Raw genomic sequence first — 15028 nt, forward strand, 5'->3', positions numbered from 1 at the left:
TCAAAAACCTCATTAAATTAAGGCATTCTTTTCTTGCTAAATAAATTATTTTCCGTGACTAGCTCAGTCTATCTGAACATTGGAGATTTAATTAAGAATTCATTTGATTTGTATTTTTATTGTTGTTTGCTGGGGTTTACTGAAATCTTTAAGGGGAACTTCAATTGTATTTGCCAATCTTTTTTCTGCTTTTCTATGAACTTTTATAATTTTCTGGTAAATGTTTAAGAATGGAGTATGAATACATAGAACTGCACTGAAGAGACAAATAAGATGTATAGTTTATGCATTCAGGGCAACGTAAGCTTAGAGGCTGAATGAATTTATTAGAACGTCTTCAAATATAACACCTAGCACAAGTTAATAAATGTCCATTGAATACTGAATGAAGAGAAATCTCACGGATAGGTAAGATTAATAATGTTAAATTATGTATAATCATCCTAGCATTAAACCATATTACCTTACTCTACTTAGACAGATATAATTTGCTTTTCATTTCTTTTTTATCCTTTTAAAAAGCTTTTAAAAAATATAGTTCAGCGTTACCATACCGACAAAAAAAAAAATGCCTGCATTCTCACCTGAGTTGTCTGAGAACTGCGGCTCATCCCAGGTTGCAGCATGCTCCTTCTCTGAGGCCTGGATTGGAGGTGGGGATCTGCACCTGTCTATGTTAGGTGGTTGTACATCTAAAGAGCATGGAACCAGAGAAAGAAGTCACAATTGATATTCAAAAATGATGAGGGAGTTTATGAGAGAGAAATGAAGTCCACTTGTGCTGGCAAAGAACCCTAACCTTGCGAGACACAATGCTGGCCCTGGGGCCCCCTTGATGATGAGGTATATTTTATATCTCAACATCAAAAGAAAAAGGTGATTCTTGCTATACTTCCTTCTGCCTGTTGAAAAAGAAACACTGGGTTATTAAAATCACCATGAGCACAGAGGTATAAAAGGCAATCTGGATGTGGTAGGCATTTATTTAATTTGTGAGTTTCACCAGCAGCAGTTGAGCTGATCCACCTGAAAGTGATGAGAACCCTCTTAGGTAAGCAAAAGGAGCAAAATGACCAATCTAGTCATTTCACTGGATGACTCCCATGATGTTCCTCTTAGCTGAAGGGTCAAGACAGGCTAAATGGAAGGACCAATGGGCAGAGATCTGTCATGTTGTAGAATGTGCAAGATGTAAGTGAGGATGTGATGTTGCTGAAACTCCAGGAGGGGTATGTCCAAAATTAGGACACTGGAATGTAAGATTTCTAGGTTGATTCATTCTAGGTAAAGACAAAGAGCAGGATGTGGTATGGAAATGGGAGCGGGAGGCTATCATGGAGAGGCATTAAAAGCCACAGTAGAAATTTAAAAACCGTGAGTCTGTGTTGCTGAGCACTATAATCCACATTGAAGGAGGGGTTCAAGGTAGCATGGGTGACCAGGTTTCAAAGCCCTCATGGAATGTGGCAGAATTTTTAGGATGTCAGTTAAGAACAACAGAGAAGGTGTATAGGACGTGATTTTAATGCAATTGATTTTACACATTTGAAACGTCCTTATATTTGCAAACACATACCTTTAAGATAAACTAGACAGATTACTTTTCTAATTTTATAGGGGAGAAATCTCAGACTACCAAATTTAAGGAAATTGCTTGAGGTCATTAAGCTAGTAAATTATAATCACAGGCATCAAGTCTAGGGTGTTTTTATCTAAAATATGTGAAAACACATACTCTGAAATTAAATGAACTGTACCATTAGAATAGACAGGTCTCTGTTTTAAGCTAAGTCTTATGAATAAATGTTCACTCTTTCTCTTTTCTTCATGTTTGTCATTTCATTAGCACAGTACCTGTGGTTTACTACTTCCCTAGACTGAGATCTCCAATGACCAGGGAGGGATGTGGTCTCTTTCTCGAAGGGTTAGATCTTCACAGCTTAGCACAGCGCCTGGCCCATAACGGGTGCTCAGAAAACATTGTTGAATAAGCAAAAGAATAGAGGAATGCTCCTAGGAAGTCAGTGCACTTTGAGGTTGCTGAATCGAGTCAATTCATAGTTAAACTGAAAAAATCTGGCAGTATTTACTATTTTCCCAAAGGGGCTGCGAATGAATATTTCCAATATTTTCTAAACTTATCTGATTTTAGCTCAACACTTTAAAGGTGAATCGCAGGTACAAGAGAGCAGTAAGTCTTGGTAAAATACTGTCAAAAGATTCGGAGGCACCAGCAGATGCACTGTCTCCAAAAAAGAAAGGAAAGTCCATTTCAAAGCAAGTGAGGCAACATTCTGGGGAATGCTATGCAAACGCATTCCTGCTTTTTCTCATTTATCAGTGAGACACTAACACCCTGTCATCTGAGAAAACCAAGAAAATGCAGCCTTTGGAATATTTTCTCTCTGTCTCTTCTTCTGCCCCCACCCCCAGCTCCTTCTCTCCCTCTCCCTTAACCTTTTCTTCTCCCTCTCCCTTCCCATTTCCTCTCTCTCATTCATAATTTGTAAATTCAGCGAGTGTCTAGCTAGACACTTGAGTATGCATTTTACCTTTCACCATGCTGACTCTTCAATGTGAAAAATTAAAACTTGGCAAACTCTTGAACCACATTTCCATGTTTAAACGCATAGTACCATAAAAAACAAAACTTTTTTTTATGTGACTGGTAAAGTTCATGTTTAAAACAACAATGAAAAAGCCATTTAAAAAAAACTAAGTACTATGAAATAACTTAAAGTGAGTTTTACTTGAGTCTTTCTATCTACTTTTGCCAAAACCTATTTTTTCTAGGATAAGGAGCCAGTCTGAGATATTTTTCGTTATTTCAAGAAGTTATGTAACGTTCTTAAAATAAAATGAATTTAATGTACTGACTGAATTTTAAAATAAACATATTAAAATATATCTGAGACAAATATAGCAAAATGTCAATACTTATACATAAGAGCTTAATGTTTCAGGCACTCGTTCATTGGTTTATATAGCTTATTTAATTAAAAACTTGACAATACTCCTATGAGGTAATACATTTATCAATTCTATTTTTTGGATGAAGAAACTGAGGCACAGAGAGGTGACTAGTCACACCACCTTAAATGGTACAGTTGGATATGGACTCAAGCAGTTTGGGGTCAGTCTGTGCTCGTGACAATTACAGACGGCTACGTATTTCTCTATGTATTAAGTCTGGGCGGTAGGTATTTGGTAGCTACTGAATATCTACTGAATTGATTGGAAAGCCCAAAGATTGACTGGGAGATGGTACAGTGAACCAGGCCAAAAAAATCTGAAACAAAATAAAAAAAGAACTGACCTATAGTAGTGGTTAGTTGTGAGGATGGAGGGACTGGGACAGATTTCGGAGATATTAAGTAGAGGAAACCAGTAGAACCTGAAAACTTACTGGATTTTGTTGATGGGGAGTCAAGGATGACTTCCAGATTTTTGTTTGGTGGCCAGGTGGTTGGTGTTATCATTTTCTGAGTTAAGAAATATATTATGTTTGAGTGAGTTTGAAACGCCGGTGGAGCAGCCACATGGGGAAAGCCCAGTAAGGAGTGTTATATATTGGTGTGAATTTCAGAAAAGAGATCTGAGCTGGAGACAGAAATCTGGGAGTTGTAAGCTAACAAAATCACCAGGAAAACTATAGAGAGAGAAAGAAAAGAGGACTGAGGCTGGAAACCTGGGGATGACCCACAACTGAGAGCTGGCCTGAAGGAGAGAAGCCCAGGAAAGCAATAAAGAAGGATAAATGAGAAGAATGGAGTGCGGGACGGGAAAGACTGGTATCAGAGAAGCTGCTAAGGAGACAGTTTGGATAAGGAGAGTGTGGTAAAAAATGTAAACTCTAATGAAATATTATGTAAAGACTAAAAAGCATGCGATAGGACTAACTTTAGAGATCACTGGTGACCTTGATGAAAGTAGTTTATATTAGTGAAGGAGACAGAAGCCAGACTTGAGTGACTTTGAGAATAAATGGCAGTTAAGCCAAAAGAGAAGACAACCACTGGGGACTTTTTAAAAGGCTCATATGGGAGGAAATCAAAGGGCTGTAGTGATAGCTAAAGAGTATGTAGGTTTCAAAGAAGGAGTGGTTTGAGTAGGTTTCAATGCCACTAGGAAGAATCAGTAGAAAGGGAGTTGTTGAAGATAAAGAGACAAAGTCCTTGGGGAACTGGATTACTTTCACAAACCTACCGGGTAATTTGACGACTTACCAATGACCTTGATATGGAAGGTGCAGCTGGCTTGGTTACTGGATGGGTCAATTGCCGTGTACGTGATAGCAATATCTCCAATTGGGAAAAGGTAAGGTGGGGTAAAAGCTGGATGAACACGGACTGACACCTTTTAAGGATAAATAGATATTTTGAATGTTGAAGTTAATATCAATAGTACATTTTTATTTTTTGATTTATATGTAATTAGTTAAGCGAAGTTAAAAATGACACAATATTTCACATATACTGTAAAAGAAAAAAAATCGAGCACAGCCTTTTGGTGAATTTTTTTCCAGATTATTCTATTTACAGTGTTTGTAGCATTGGCATATATAGAAAATGCTTCTTGGTTTTTAAATATAATATCATAAAACATTTTTACGCTATTACATTGTCTTTAGAACTTAAGATGACTCTTAAATGTCTCTATAATCTTCTGAAGAATAACTGTATGGTAATTTCTTTAAGAAAAATCTATTGAAGGACATTTTTGCTACTATAAACAGCACTTGAACGAACAGTTCTGTACAGAGAATTTAAAAATATTTTCATTATGTCCTTATAATAAATTTCCATGAACAGGATTATTAACCTCAAAATAATATTTTATTGATAGATGATGCAAAATTTCTTTTCCATCTTTATAAAGCACAGTAATAATTTGCATTTTCATCATTATTTGATAGTGTCAGTATCAAAGCTCCCACCAAAAGTTCCCTGACTTACATTAAATATCATTACTTTTGGTAAATCAAAAATATGACACCAGGTCATCATTCTAATTCATAGTTTCTTAATGTGTAATGCTAAGATTAGATTCTCATATGTTTGCATGGCATAGATATATTCTTTCTTTTTTGAATATATTTACCTTCTTAGTCCATTTGAAAATTATGTGATAAAAATAAATTTGTATTAATGTTATGTAATAAACATTCTAATCCTTGAAAAGTTTGAAACATTTTTCTCTAGTTTTCTATTTGACTTTTAATTTAGGAATTTTCTAAAATACAAATTTGAAAATACTTTTGTAGCCAAATACATTTGTCTTTTTCATTTGATTTTAAGATTCCTAATTAAAAACTCAAGGCTGATCATTCTTCTAAACAAATGAGGCATTCATATTTATTAGTATACATAAAAAGAGTTCCATCATTAGAGTATTAGTAAATCTTCAAAATCATACATATTTGCCGTGTATTTAGAATCCATTTAAAAAAGAATGCAAATATTTGCACGAATCTCACCTTTTCCCCAGAGTTATCTTTAGCTGTTGGGATTTGCCAGGTGATATTAGCAGAGTCTTGCTGTTCCTGAGTCTTAGCTTCTATATCCTCAGGACAGTTGATTTGAGGAGCCTCCACGTCTGATTCAGAAAATACACAAGTCAATTAATATGCTGATGAGTAATTCTAAGTCATTTAAGAATGAGATAAAAGCATAGTAATACTTTGTGACTCATCTTTTATATCCCAATTCTTAACTGATTTGGAATACACAACTGCCTTCAGGATAATTTATCTCAGCCTGGCTTATGAAGACTTTCATGAACCAGTACCTACTGACCTCCGTCTCATCTCTTACAGATCCCCCACTGGAACTCACTCTCTAAGCTGAATGTTCTTAGTCCCATGAAAGCTCCATGGTCTTTCTTGATCCTTTTCCAATGTTCTTTTATTTGCCTGAATCGATGCCCTCTTTTACCTCTCCCTAGGTAACTACTATTTGTCTTGTAATTCTCAGCGTAGACACAAGCACCTCAAGAAGCTCTCTCTGACTCTCTTGATCCATTTCAGGTGCTCGCTTCCTAAGTTCCCACAGTTCTCTGTCCTTCTTAACCATAAAACTCAACACACCATTTTGAAATAAAATTTTTACCCTCAATAGAATTTAAGTTCTTTAAAAGCCAGGATATTTCTTGTCCCATTATACCATATAGTATCTGGCACGTAATAAAAGCTTGATAAATATTTTTTGAGTGAAATTAAAGAAGAAAAACATTAAAAAAAATGAATGTTGACTGTGGCAGGAAGGAACTACACTTTAGAACAGGGCTGTCAAATTGATTTAATTAGGAGTGCTAAAAGATACTGTCAAAACAACAAATTAAAGTCAATGATATTTTTTGCGGTGTGAAACTTTGCAGTACAGACACTGAATCAGATGTGGTAATATCACACATATCCACATTAGTTACTGTAGAGCTAAGTTCTTATTATATAACAAATCCCCTTATTTTAAATTACATTAAATTAGGTCTTCTGTAATTTGCAGCAGAATACATATATCTGAATTGATTTATTTTTATTTATCTTTTTTTTTCTCAGAAAAGCTTATACTTAACAATTCTCCTCCAACAAAGATGCATTATCATATTGATTCTGAAAATCTGAAAAAGTATTTTATTTTTCCTTCACACTTGAATAATAGCTAGACTAGATTTGAGATTTAAAGTTTACATCCATTTTCTCTCTGTATTCTGTAGACATTGCCACATTTCCTTCTTGCTTTTAGAGTTGTAAAAGAGAAGTATAACATGAGTCTGATTCCTGTTCCTCCTGTGCAATTTCTCTTTTCTCTCTGGAAACTTATTTAACATTTTGTCCTTAACTCTGGACTTCACCAGGAGTAGTAAAAACATGCCTGCCTGATCCTAAGGGGTATTTTTGATCTAAAGGTTCAAGCCTTTCTGTGGCTCAGGGAAACTTTCTTCTACTGATAGGAAAATTCTCCTCCACTCCCTCTTCTCTCTCCTTCTGGAACTTTATTAAATGGACATTGGGGCTTCTCGATAGATCGTTGGTATCTCTTAACCTCCATCTTTTTGGTTTGTTCAGTTGGAACATTCAAGCTCTTTATCAGTGCTCCATTATGAAGGAACTCTCAATTTGGTTTTTCAAATCACTAATATTGTTTTGAACAACATCCGTTCCATTTTTTTTGCCCTTCTCTTTCATTCTTAATACCTCCTTTTTTATAGCAGTTCGTTCTTGCTGCCAGGAAGATGGCAATGTTCTGTGAACAATGGGATGTAGGTTTCAAAGCACTGTTAACTTTCTTTGAAATTGATTTAGTCTTATCTCCTTTACATGGGTCAGAAATTCCTCAAAGATTTTCATCTGCTGATAGAAAATTTACATCATTTCCAGCTCTAACATTGTCCTGATCTAACATTATACTTCTTCTGTCATTGACATATTGTATGTAACTGGATTTTGTAAATCTATCATTTTGGAAAAGAAATCCTCATAGAGTATATTGGAGCAACACCTACCAATTTATCATGGGTTGCAACAAAAGTTGCAAAAGGGGATTTGTAACCTGACCAATGTATAAGACCTACCTTTACAAACAGCTGTCTGAATTTTGGTGCTCCATTTTCCAGAGGTGGTACATCTCATTTCTTCTCTCACTCCGGATAAAATGAATCCTTGGCGGCAACTTAGCTGACAAACTGTCCCAGGTTTGGCTGGCTGCCTGCCACAGGTTGGCGGGGATATGGTGACACCTTTGGGCTTCTGAAAGGTGGAGCACTGGCGCTCTGTTGTACGGAAATGAGAGAACGTTTGCATCCTCACAAATTACAAATGCCACAGAGTCTCTTTACCCAAGAAATATATTGACGATGCTTGTTAGGCCAATGCCTTTTAGTACACATAATAGTAGGTATCTCATTGTTAATAAACTGAATCTTTGTTTAATAGTAAATTTCACTCTTCTGTCCCGGGGAGAGTAATCTCTTCTCAGTATGATAATATCAGTTTTTCTGAGCCTGCTTAGTGAGGGTCAACTCTTGGACTGTTAATGCTTCCCCTGGTCAGCCCAACACGTTCCTGGTGACACCCTCCCTTCTTATCACCCATGGATCCGATACTGGATTATACTAGAATAAAGCTGTAAATCAATTTGGGAGGAACTGACATATTTATAGTACCTAGTTTTCCCACTTTGGGTCCTGGCCCATCTCAATTTATTCCATACATTCAGTTCTTCTTTTTCTTTTTTTTTTGGAAGTTAGTTATTTCATTACATACCTGCCAGTGCTCCCAAGTATACTGTATCAGACACATAGTAAGGTATCACTGAATAGTAGTTATCACCATCATATCATCATCATTATTATCATTGTTATTTTTATCAATAGTGTATGAAAAGCAGCAAACTGGAAAAGCTGCTGAATTCATTCATTCTGGACCCCTTTTTAGTAGTAAGATCCCACAATTCGCAGTGAAGGATAAAAGAGAAAATCTGATGAAATATAATTTATGGTTTATCTTAAGATTCACCGGTTCATATTTTTATCCTTTTGTCAACAAGGTAAAAGTAAACTGTGTTTAACAAAACAAAAGAAGTATACAGTATTAAAAACAATCATCCAAATTAAAAAAAAAATCTGCCCCAGTTTAAAAAAGTCATTACCATTTAAAGCTTCATATTTTAGTGACTTAAAAAACTGTATTCTGGTATAGAAACCTTTTTACCAGTGGAGAGGAACAAAACAACATGTTTATTTATATACCTATACCTCCATGTATCTGTATATATGGATGTGTATATTCATCATGAGTCAATTTTTAGTTCTAGAAAACCAGAAAACCAGAAAAATCAGAGAGCAAGAAAAATGAATCACCAAAGGGACCATACTTTCCAGGAACTTACCCACACACCGGGGTTCTACAACATCCCACTGGGCATTTCCTTGGCAGGTAAGCTTAGCACTTCCTTCTAGTCTGTACCCTTCATCACAGGTAACTAAACAGGTTGTCTTGTAGGACATTTCCCTCGTAGAACAGCTGAGGTGGCCGTGTTTGGGCTGACGGAGATGAGGGCATGTCCTTACTATATAAAATGAAAACAATTAGGTGATATTTTACTGAATAAGGACAAAAGTAATAATTATAAGTTTAACAATGCTGACACATTGCCAGCAAGAAAATCTCCTTTTCTTAAAATGGCAATTAGCATATAACACACCATTATTTGTTTAGTTAATACCAGACAATTAAAAGCCTGTGTTTTATCAAATGCATTGCGCAAGCAATATCAGTGTGTTCAGCCATCTAACCATAGGGTGAAAACTTAAACTGTTTAAGGAGTCTGGCCCTAAATGGATGATGATGCCTGTAAATTGGGATGTGCTTGATGAAGGGAGGTATGTGCAGCCCTCACCTGGGTCTTTGCTGTGATTTTCCAGGCTATGTTCCAACAAAAGGCAGGGGTCTTTTCTAGGACAGAGACTTCTGGTTCATGATCAACTCGATTCTAAGATCTCATGGGCATATCCTGGGCCTTTTAAATAGTCTCAGCCTCTGCGAAGCTGCCCAACTCCTGCAATCTTAAATCCCAGTATTTTACTTTCTGACCACAACTTTGGTCCTTTTAGCTTTTTCACTTCTTTCTTCCCAGACACTTAACTGCAAATCCTAGTTCATGATGCTAACTCTGACTTATGCATTAACATCGTTTTATTTGAAGTTGTTGCTGTGGCAGAGAGCGTTCGTTGCCCACCCAATAACTATTCTTCCCAGTTTTATTCAGCATAGTGATATGCATAGCTAGGAGATAACTCCCCACATCCATCGCAATGAATGACAGTCAATGAGATATTAGCTGAAGTTGTGTGGGACTTCTGCAAAAGCTTTTTAATGGGGACTGTTTCAATTGAGAGAGGACTTTGTCTGCCTTCCCCTTTGTACTGAAATACAGACATGAGGGACAGTACCACCAACATATTACAGTATAAGTATAGGATACCGTAGGGTAAGTATCATGTACTAAGATGGTACAGCAAAAAAGTAAAATAAGCTTCGGTCTCTGATGACAGTGGAACTATCATGCCAGCTTTAGATTACCTACTTCTGTCTTTCTTTTAGATGAGGGAAAAGTAAGCTCTTACTTGCTTAAGACATTGTTCTTTGGCTCTTTGATACCAGCAGCTATATCCATTTCCTAATTCCCTCTGTCCAGCATCTACTCACTTTCCCTTTGTTAATGTTCAAGGGAAATCTCTCCCCTTTTCAGCAGATGAGACTTGTGTGCTCCAACCCTGCTTAGAGGTAGAGCATGTGACCAAGAATCATATTTCTCTTATCTGAGAGGTGAGCAGGTACAACTGGTGACATATTTTCCTTCTCTGTAAGCTTGGGCACCACCACAAGAGAGCAGCCAGAAGAGTATTTACTTAGTCCAAGATGGAGGAAATGCCCCCGAGCCCTGGTTAGCCTCAACACCAAAAGCAGTGGAAGTGCCATGGAATGTCCAGTGCTGCTACTTCTAACTCTCCAGCCTCGACATTATATTAGAGAAGCTACAAAAGGACACTCGAGCTGCTCCTGCTTCTGCAGGTTCCTAAACAATGTCTGCTCTGAGTTCTCCAGGAAAGATTCCCTCACTGCCCACCAAAATCCCATGTGTCTTCAAGTCCATGTCAGTTACTTCCATGATGCCCTATATTCCTGTTCATGACAATCTCCCAGGAAGCCCAATGCTCCAAAGTCATCCCTCATCTACCAAGGTCATCTCCATGCAGCTCTGATCCAAACTCTTGCACTTGTTCTCTAGAATACACAATCAGAATTCAATAAATCCCCTCATATTCTAAAGTCCTTCAAATTTTTCTTTCATTTTCTTATCCCAATCAAAATATTATTGTCTCTTATAGTCAGAGCGTGGAAGTGAGAGAGGTAGCTTCTTTGCTCCTCACTGCCTTCTCAGATCATTCTGTTTCCCTTCTTACCTTCAGCTCCCTCAGAGTATCACGTTATATACCCAACACCTCCTTCCACCTCATTGTCTGCCGACCTCTGGGCCATTTCTCATTCTTTAAAGAATTTATTCCCATTTGTTCATTCCCCTCCATTCTCTCCTGTCACACACAGAGTTGGTGATTTCATGATCCATGTAGATGATCATTCCAGTATCCTGTCGTCATATTCTTCATCTCTTCTTCTCCAATGACCACATCCTTCACCCTATCTCATTTTCCCCTCCATTGCATTATCCACTAGACCTAGCCATCACCACGCACTCACTCTGACAACAGCCTTCTCTCTTCCAGATTACTACCTTAAGAGCTTCCACTCCAGTAATGTCTATACCCCATGGGGGCCTCCAGTCTATTGTGTGTTTTTTTTAGGTAAAATAATCTCTAACGAGTTTATATTCTTTCTTCTTTTCCTTCAATTCTAACTTAGAACTGCTCCAATCAAGATTTCCAATCAGGGAAAGGAGGGAGGAGAATAAAGGAGAAAGGAAAGGAGGAAAAATAAAGAGAGGGGAGAAGGAAGAGAGAAGTGGAGGGGAAAGGTAGGTAGAAGGGAAGGGGAAGAGAGAAGAGGAATAAGATGGGGGAAGGGAGAGTGCCGGGGAAGGAGTGGCAGTTCAAGAGTAAGGAGAGAAAGGTAAAGTAGGAGGAAGGGAAAGAAGAAGGAAGAGGGAGAGGTAGGGGGGCTGCACGAACCCATGGACATTCCTGCTTTCAGTCAGATGGCATGTGCACGCCTGTCATAAACAGAGCTATGGAGAGGATTCCTGTTGACCATGCCAAAGGATGGGCACATATAATCATTTCAATAGCTTACAGATATAACCCTACGAACATCAGGCATTGTACAAAAAGCAAAAATCCCTACCTAAGAACAAAGTTCAGTTTGCTCTCAGACAGAACTACTGCAACACTAAAGAAAGGCCAGAAGACAACATAAGAATCTCTACAAATTTTTGACCAAAATCATTTGGACTCAAGAATTTTGTTGGATAAAGTAGCTGTGATACATATATATAATGAAATATTACTCAGCTGTAAGAAGAGATGAAATACTGCCATTTGCAACAACATGGATGGACCTTGAGATAATCATGCTACGTGAAATAAGCCAGACAGAAAAAGTTGAAAATCACATAATATCCCTTATATGTGGGATATAAACCCAAAAGCAACAAATAAATGAACAGGACAAACAAACAAGACTCATGGACATGGACAATAGTCTAGTGGTTACCAGAGGGTAGGAGGGAAGGGTAGGGAAGAGGTAGACAGGGTAAAGGGGGTCAAATATGTGGTGACAGAAAGAAATCTAACTATGGGAGATGAACACAGTGTAAACATATATATGCCTTACTGTTAAAGTATACAGCTGAAACTTATTGAATTTTGTTAGCCAATGGCACCATAAAAAAATTTAATTAATTTAAAAAAAAAAGTATTTTGTTGGAACTCTAGGTAAGATGTATTTTTCTCTCTTCTACTTGTCTGCATTTGCCAATTTTTCATATCAAGCACATATTTATTTATGATGAAAACTTAACTTTAAACCAATAGGAAAGAAAGCTGAGGCAAAATATTCAGTGCATATTCAACCAAAGTCACTGTTAGGTAGAATACATTGTGAAATGATATTAGATGAGCATAAATATTGAGTGCATTAAATATATGTTTAGGATTGATTACTCCTTAGAGAAAATTCAAGAATTAGATTAAAGGTTAAGCCATAAACCCTACCCTTCAATCCCTGGGATGATCTGGATCAAAGTTAACTACTAATGACAACTGAGTGGAAATAGTATGCCTTCTGCATTTGATTTTTATTGACTATGTCCATCATATAAGTAGAATTTTTATCGAATGTGTACATTGAGGATGTAGAAATACTTTGCCTTCCACATTTTGACTTTCATTGAGTGTGTCCATCATGTGTAGCACAATGCTAGGTGTCAGGTGGGATTAAAAGGTGAATAAAGTTAATTCCTATGATCAAGATGTATAAAATTTGAAAAATCATATTAAATAACTGCTTTCAGAATCAACAGACTGCTTGAATTACTCTGACTTTCCAACTTGAGACAAAATGGATTTACAACATCTCTCAAGAGGACTGACAGTAAATTAGAGTGAGTGTTCATACACATGCAAATTATAGTGCTTTTCAAATGTTAGTTTTAATAAATTTCTATTGCTCCTCAGGGAAAACAAAGGATGCAATAATTCCTATTTAGTCTTAAACATTTTATACTGCTTTTCAATTAAGAAAGATCTTTTATTATCATTTTTAATAGGAACATGCTTGTTTATTAATTTCAACTTGGAAAAATCTTTTTATTTCAACAAGCTGACAGATTCTGCAATAAAGTCTTCTTGGCTTACATTCATGTTAAAGTAATTCTTAATATTTATTTAGTCTTTTTAGAAAGCAGCAGTTTGTCGTTTAGAGAACAATCTACAATGTAGTAGATGGTGTAATAACCTGCTCTGGTTCCAAGACTAATTAGATTTTTCCCCGAATATACTTCCTGTCAATCTCCAAATTGTGGTAGTATCTACATTGAAAATCTGATGTTAAATGTAGGGTTCTCAGTGTTTGAACCTTTTTCCTGGGAAAAAAATACTATCACAGAATTTAATTTACTGTGATGTTGTGGTATGGCTAGTTATCACTGAGAAACCACAAAGGAATCCTTACTAGTTTAGAAAGAAATGCATAACTCAGAGAAAATGTTAAAAATCCACTATGGAGAGTGCACAGGAGGAATGATAATCAAGCCTATTAATTATTTAACACTACAAAACAGTTTTGTAGCATGAAATTTGTAAAAGGTTATAAAATTTACACTGATCTTTCATTTCGATCTCAATTTTAGAAAGATTTTCAAGAAAAATATAACTACAATTATTCCTTGTCCTTACAATTAGATTTAAATTAGACCTTTAAAATATTACTCTCTCCATATTCCCTATCCTGAAACAGAAGCAAACCCCTACACAACTGCCATTTTTCATTGAATTTCAGATGCCCCAATTCTAAGGCATACTATTATTTTATGAGCCATCAATAAAGAAACAGTAATATCTATGAAAGGATTTAATGTCACTGATGTTAAGGTGTGTCTGTTTTAGAGATGTTAAAATGTGTGTGTGTGGGGGGAAATGTTTTAGAATTAATGAAATACGGTATATGTTTCATAGAACAATACTTCAAGTAGCTAAATCTATAAATGATGAGCCAGAAGAAGAGTTTGAGTAAGGAAATATCTTTAGGACAACTTTGTAAAGTAGTGAGTTAGGCGGTAGCTTTTGGGAGTAAAATTGAAAGGATCTTAGGAAGATCCATGCTCCTGTAGCATCTCTCCTCCTTTGGTTAGTTATTTTATTTAATAATAGGATATCAACTCATATAATGTAAAAGAGAAATTGCTTTTAAAAAAATGCAAATGCATAATGAGTCTTGACAGAAGCAGACCATCGATGTACCTATTCATCAATGTCCTTAACAATATGTGTATTTGTTCAATTCAAATTTCAATCATTCACCAGAGGTGTCACGAAGGATCGAGTGGGAAAAGTACATTCTGTGCTCATAATGAACTCACAGTCCAGCAGAGGTGATAGACAAGTAATAAAAGTAAGTGGGGTGGTCTGTATCGCAAAAAGTTGGCTAAGCTGAGAAACGCACTCTCAGAGTTCCCTTAATCGTGGACCAGGTTGGTCAAAAGAAGAACTTGCACTAGACTTGGAAGGCAGAAGGGAAGCAGTGGCCGTTGTGTTAGATTCAGTGATGGACAAATGCAGACACGTCCAGTGGGTCCCACATTGTCTTTGCTCACTTCCATTCCACATCCTGACTTCTGACCCTGTTGACCAAAGGTGGCCCCAAGTTCACTGCTGCGTTCTGGGCTATAGAGCATCAGGGCATGATTACACAGAGGCAAAGCATCTCTAAGACCTCTTGACATATTTCTCTTGTGTGGTTCCATTTCAGCAGCTGAGTGGGCTTGGTTTCGCAGACTAAGCTGGCAGTTAACCC

The 15028-nt window shown here is 36.8% G+C and overlaps 1 protein-coding gene across 2 annotated transcripts in view; it reads right to left on the reverse strand.

The window, feature by feature from the left end:
* SVEP1 (sushi, von Willebrand factor type A, EGF and pentraxin domain containing 1) overlaps positions 1 to 15028 on the reverse strand; it is a 153353-nt gene that overhangs the window by 82223 nt on the left and 56102 nt on the right. For both annotated transcript variants that reach the window (XM_039870681.1, XM_039870680.1), the window contains 5 exons: positions 8889 to 9068; positions 7573 to 7770; positions 5477 to 5595; positions 4227 to 4356; positions 585 to 692 (listed from right to left, as the gene is read on the reverse strand). In XM_039870681.1, the coding sequence (XP_039726615.1) occupies positions 585 to 692; positions 4227 to 4356; positions 5477 to 5595; positions 7573 to 7770; positions 8889 to 9068 (735 nt within the window). The remainder of the gene's footprint in view (positions 1 to 584; positions 693 to 4226; positions 4357 to 5476; positions 5596 to 7572; positions 7771 to 8888; positions 9069 to 15028) is intronic.

This window comes from Pteropus medius, unplaced genomic scaffold, assembly GCF_902729225.1.
Source record: "Pteropus medius unplaced genomic scaffold, Ma_sr-lr_union100, whole genome shotgun sequence".
Taxonomy (NCBI): Eukaryota; Metazoa; Chordata; class Mammalia; order Chiroptera; family Pteropodidae; genus Pteropus; species Pteropus medius.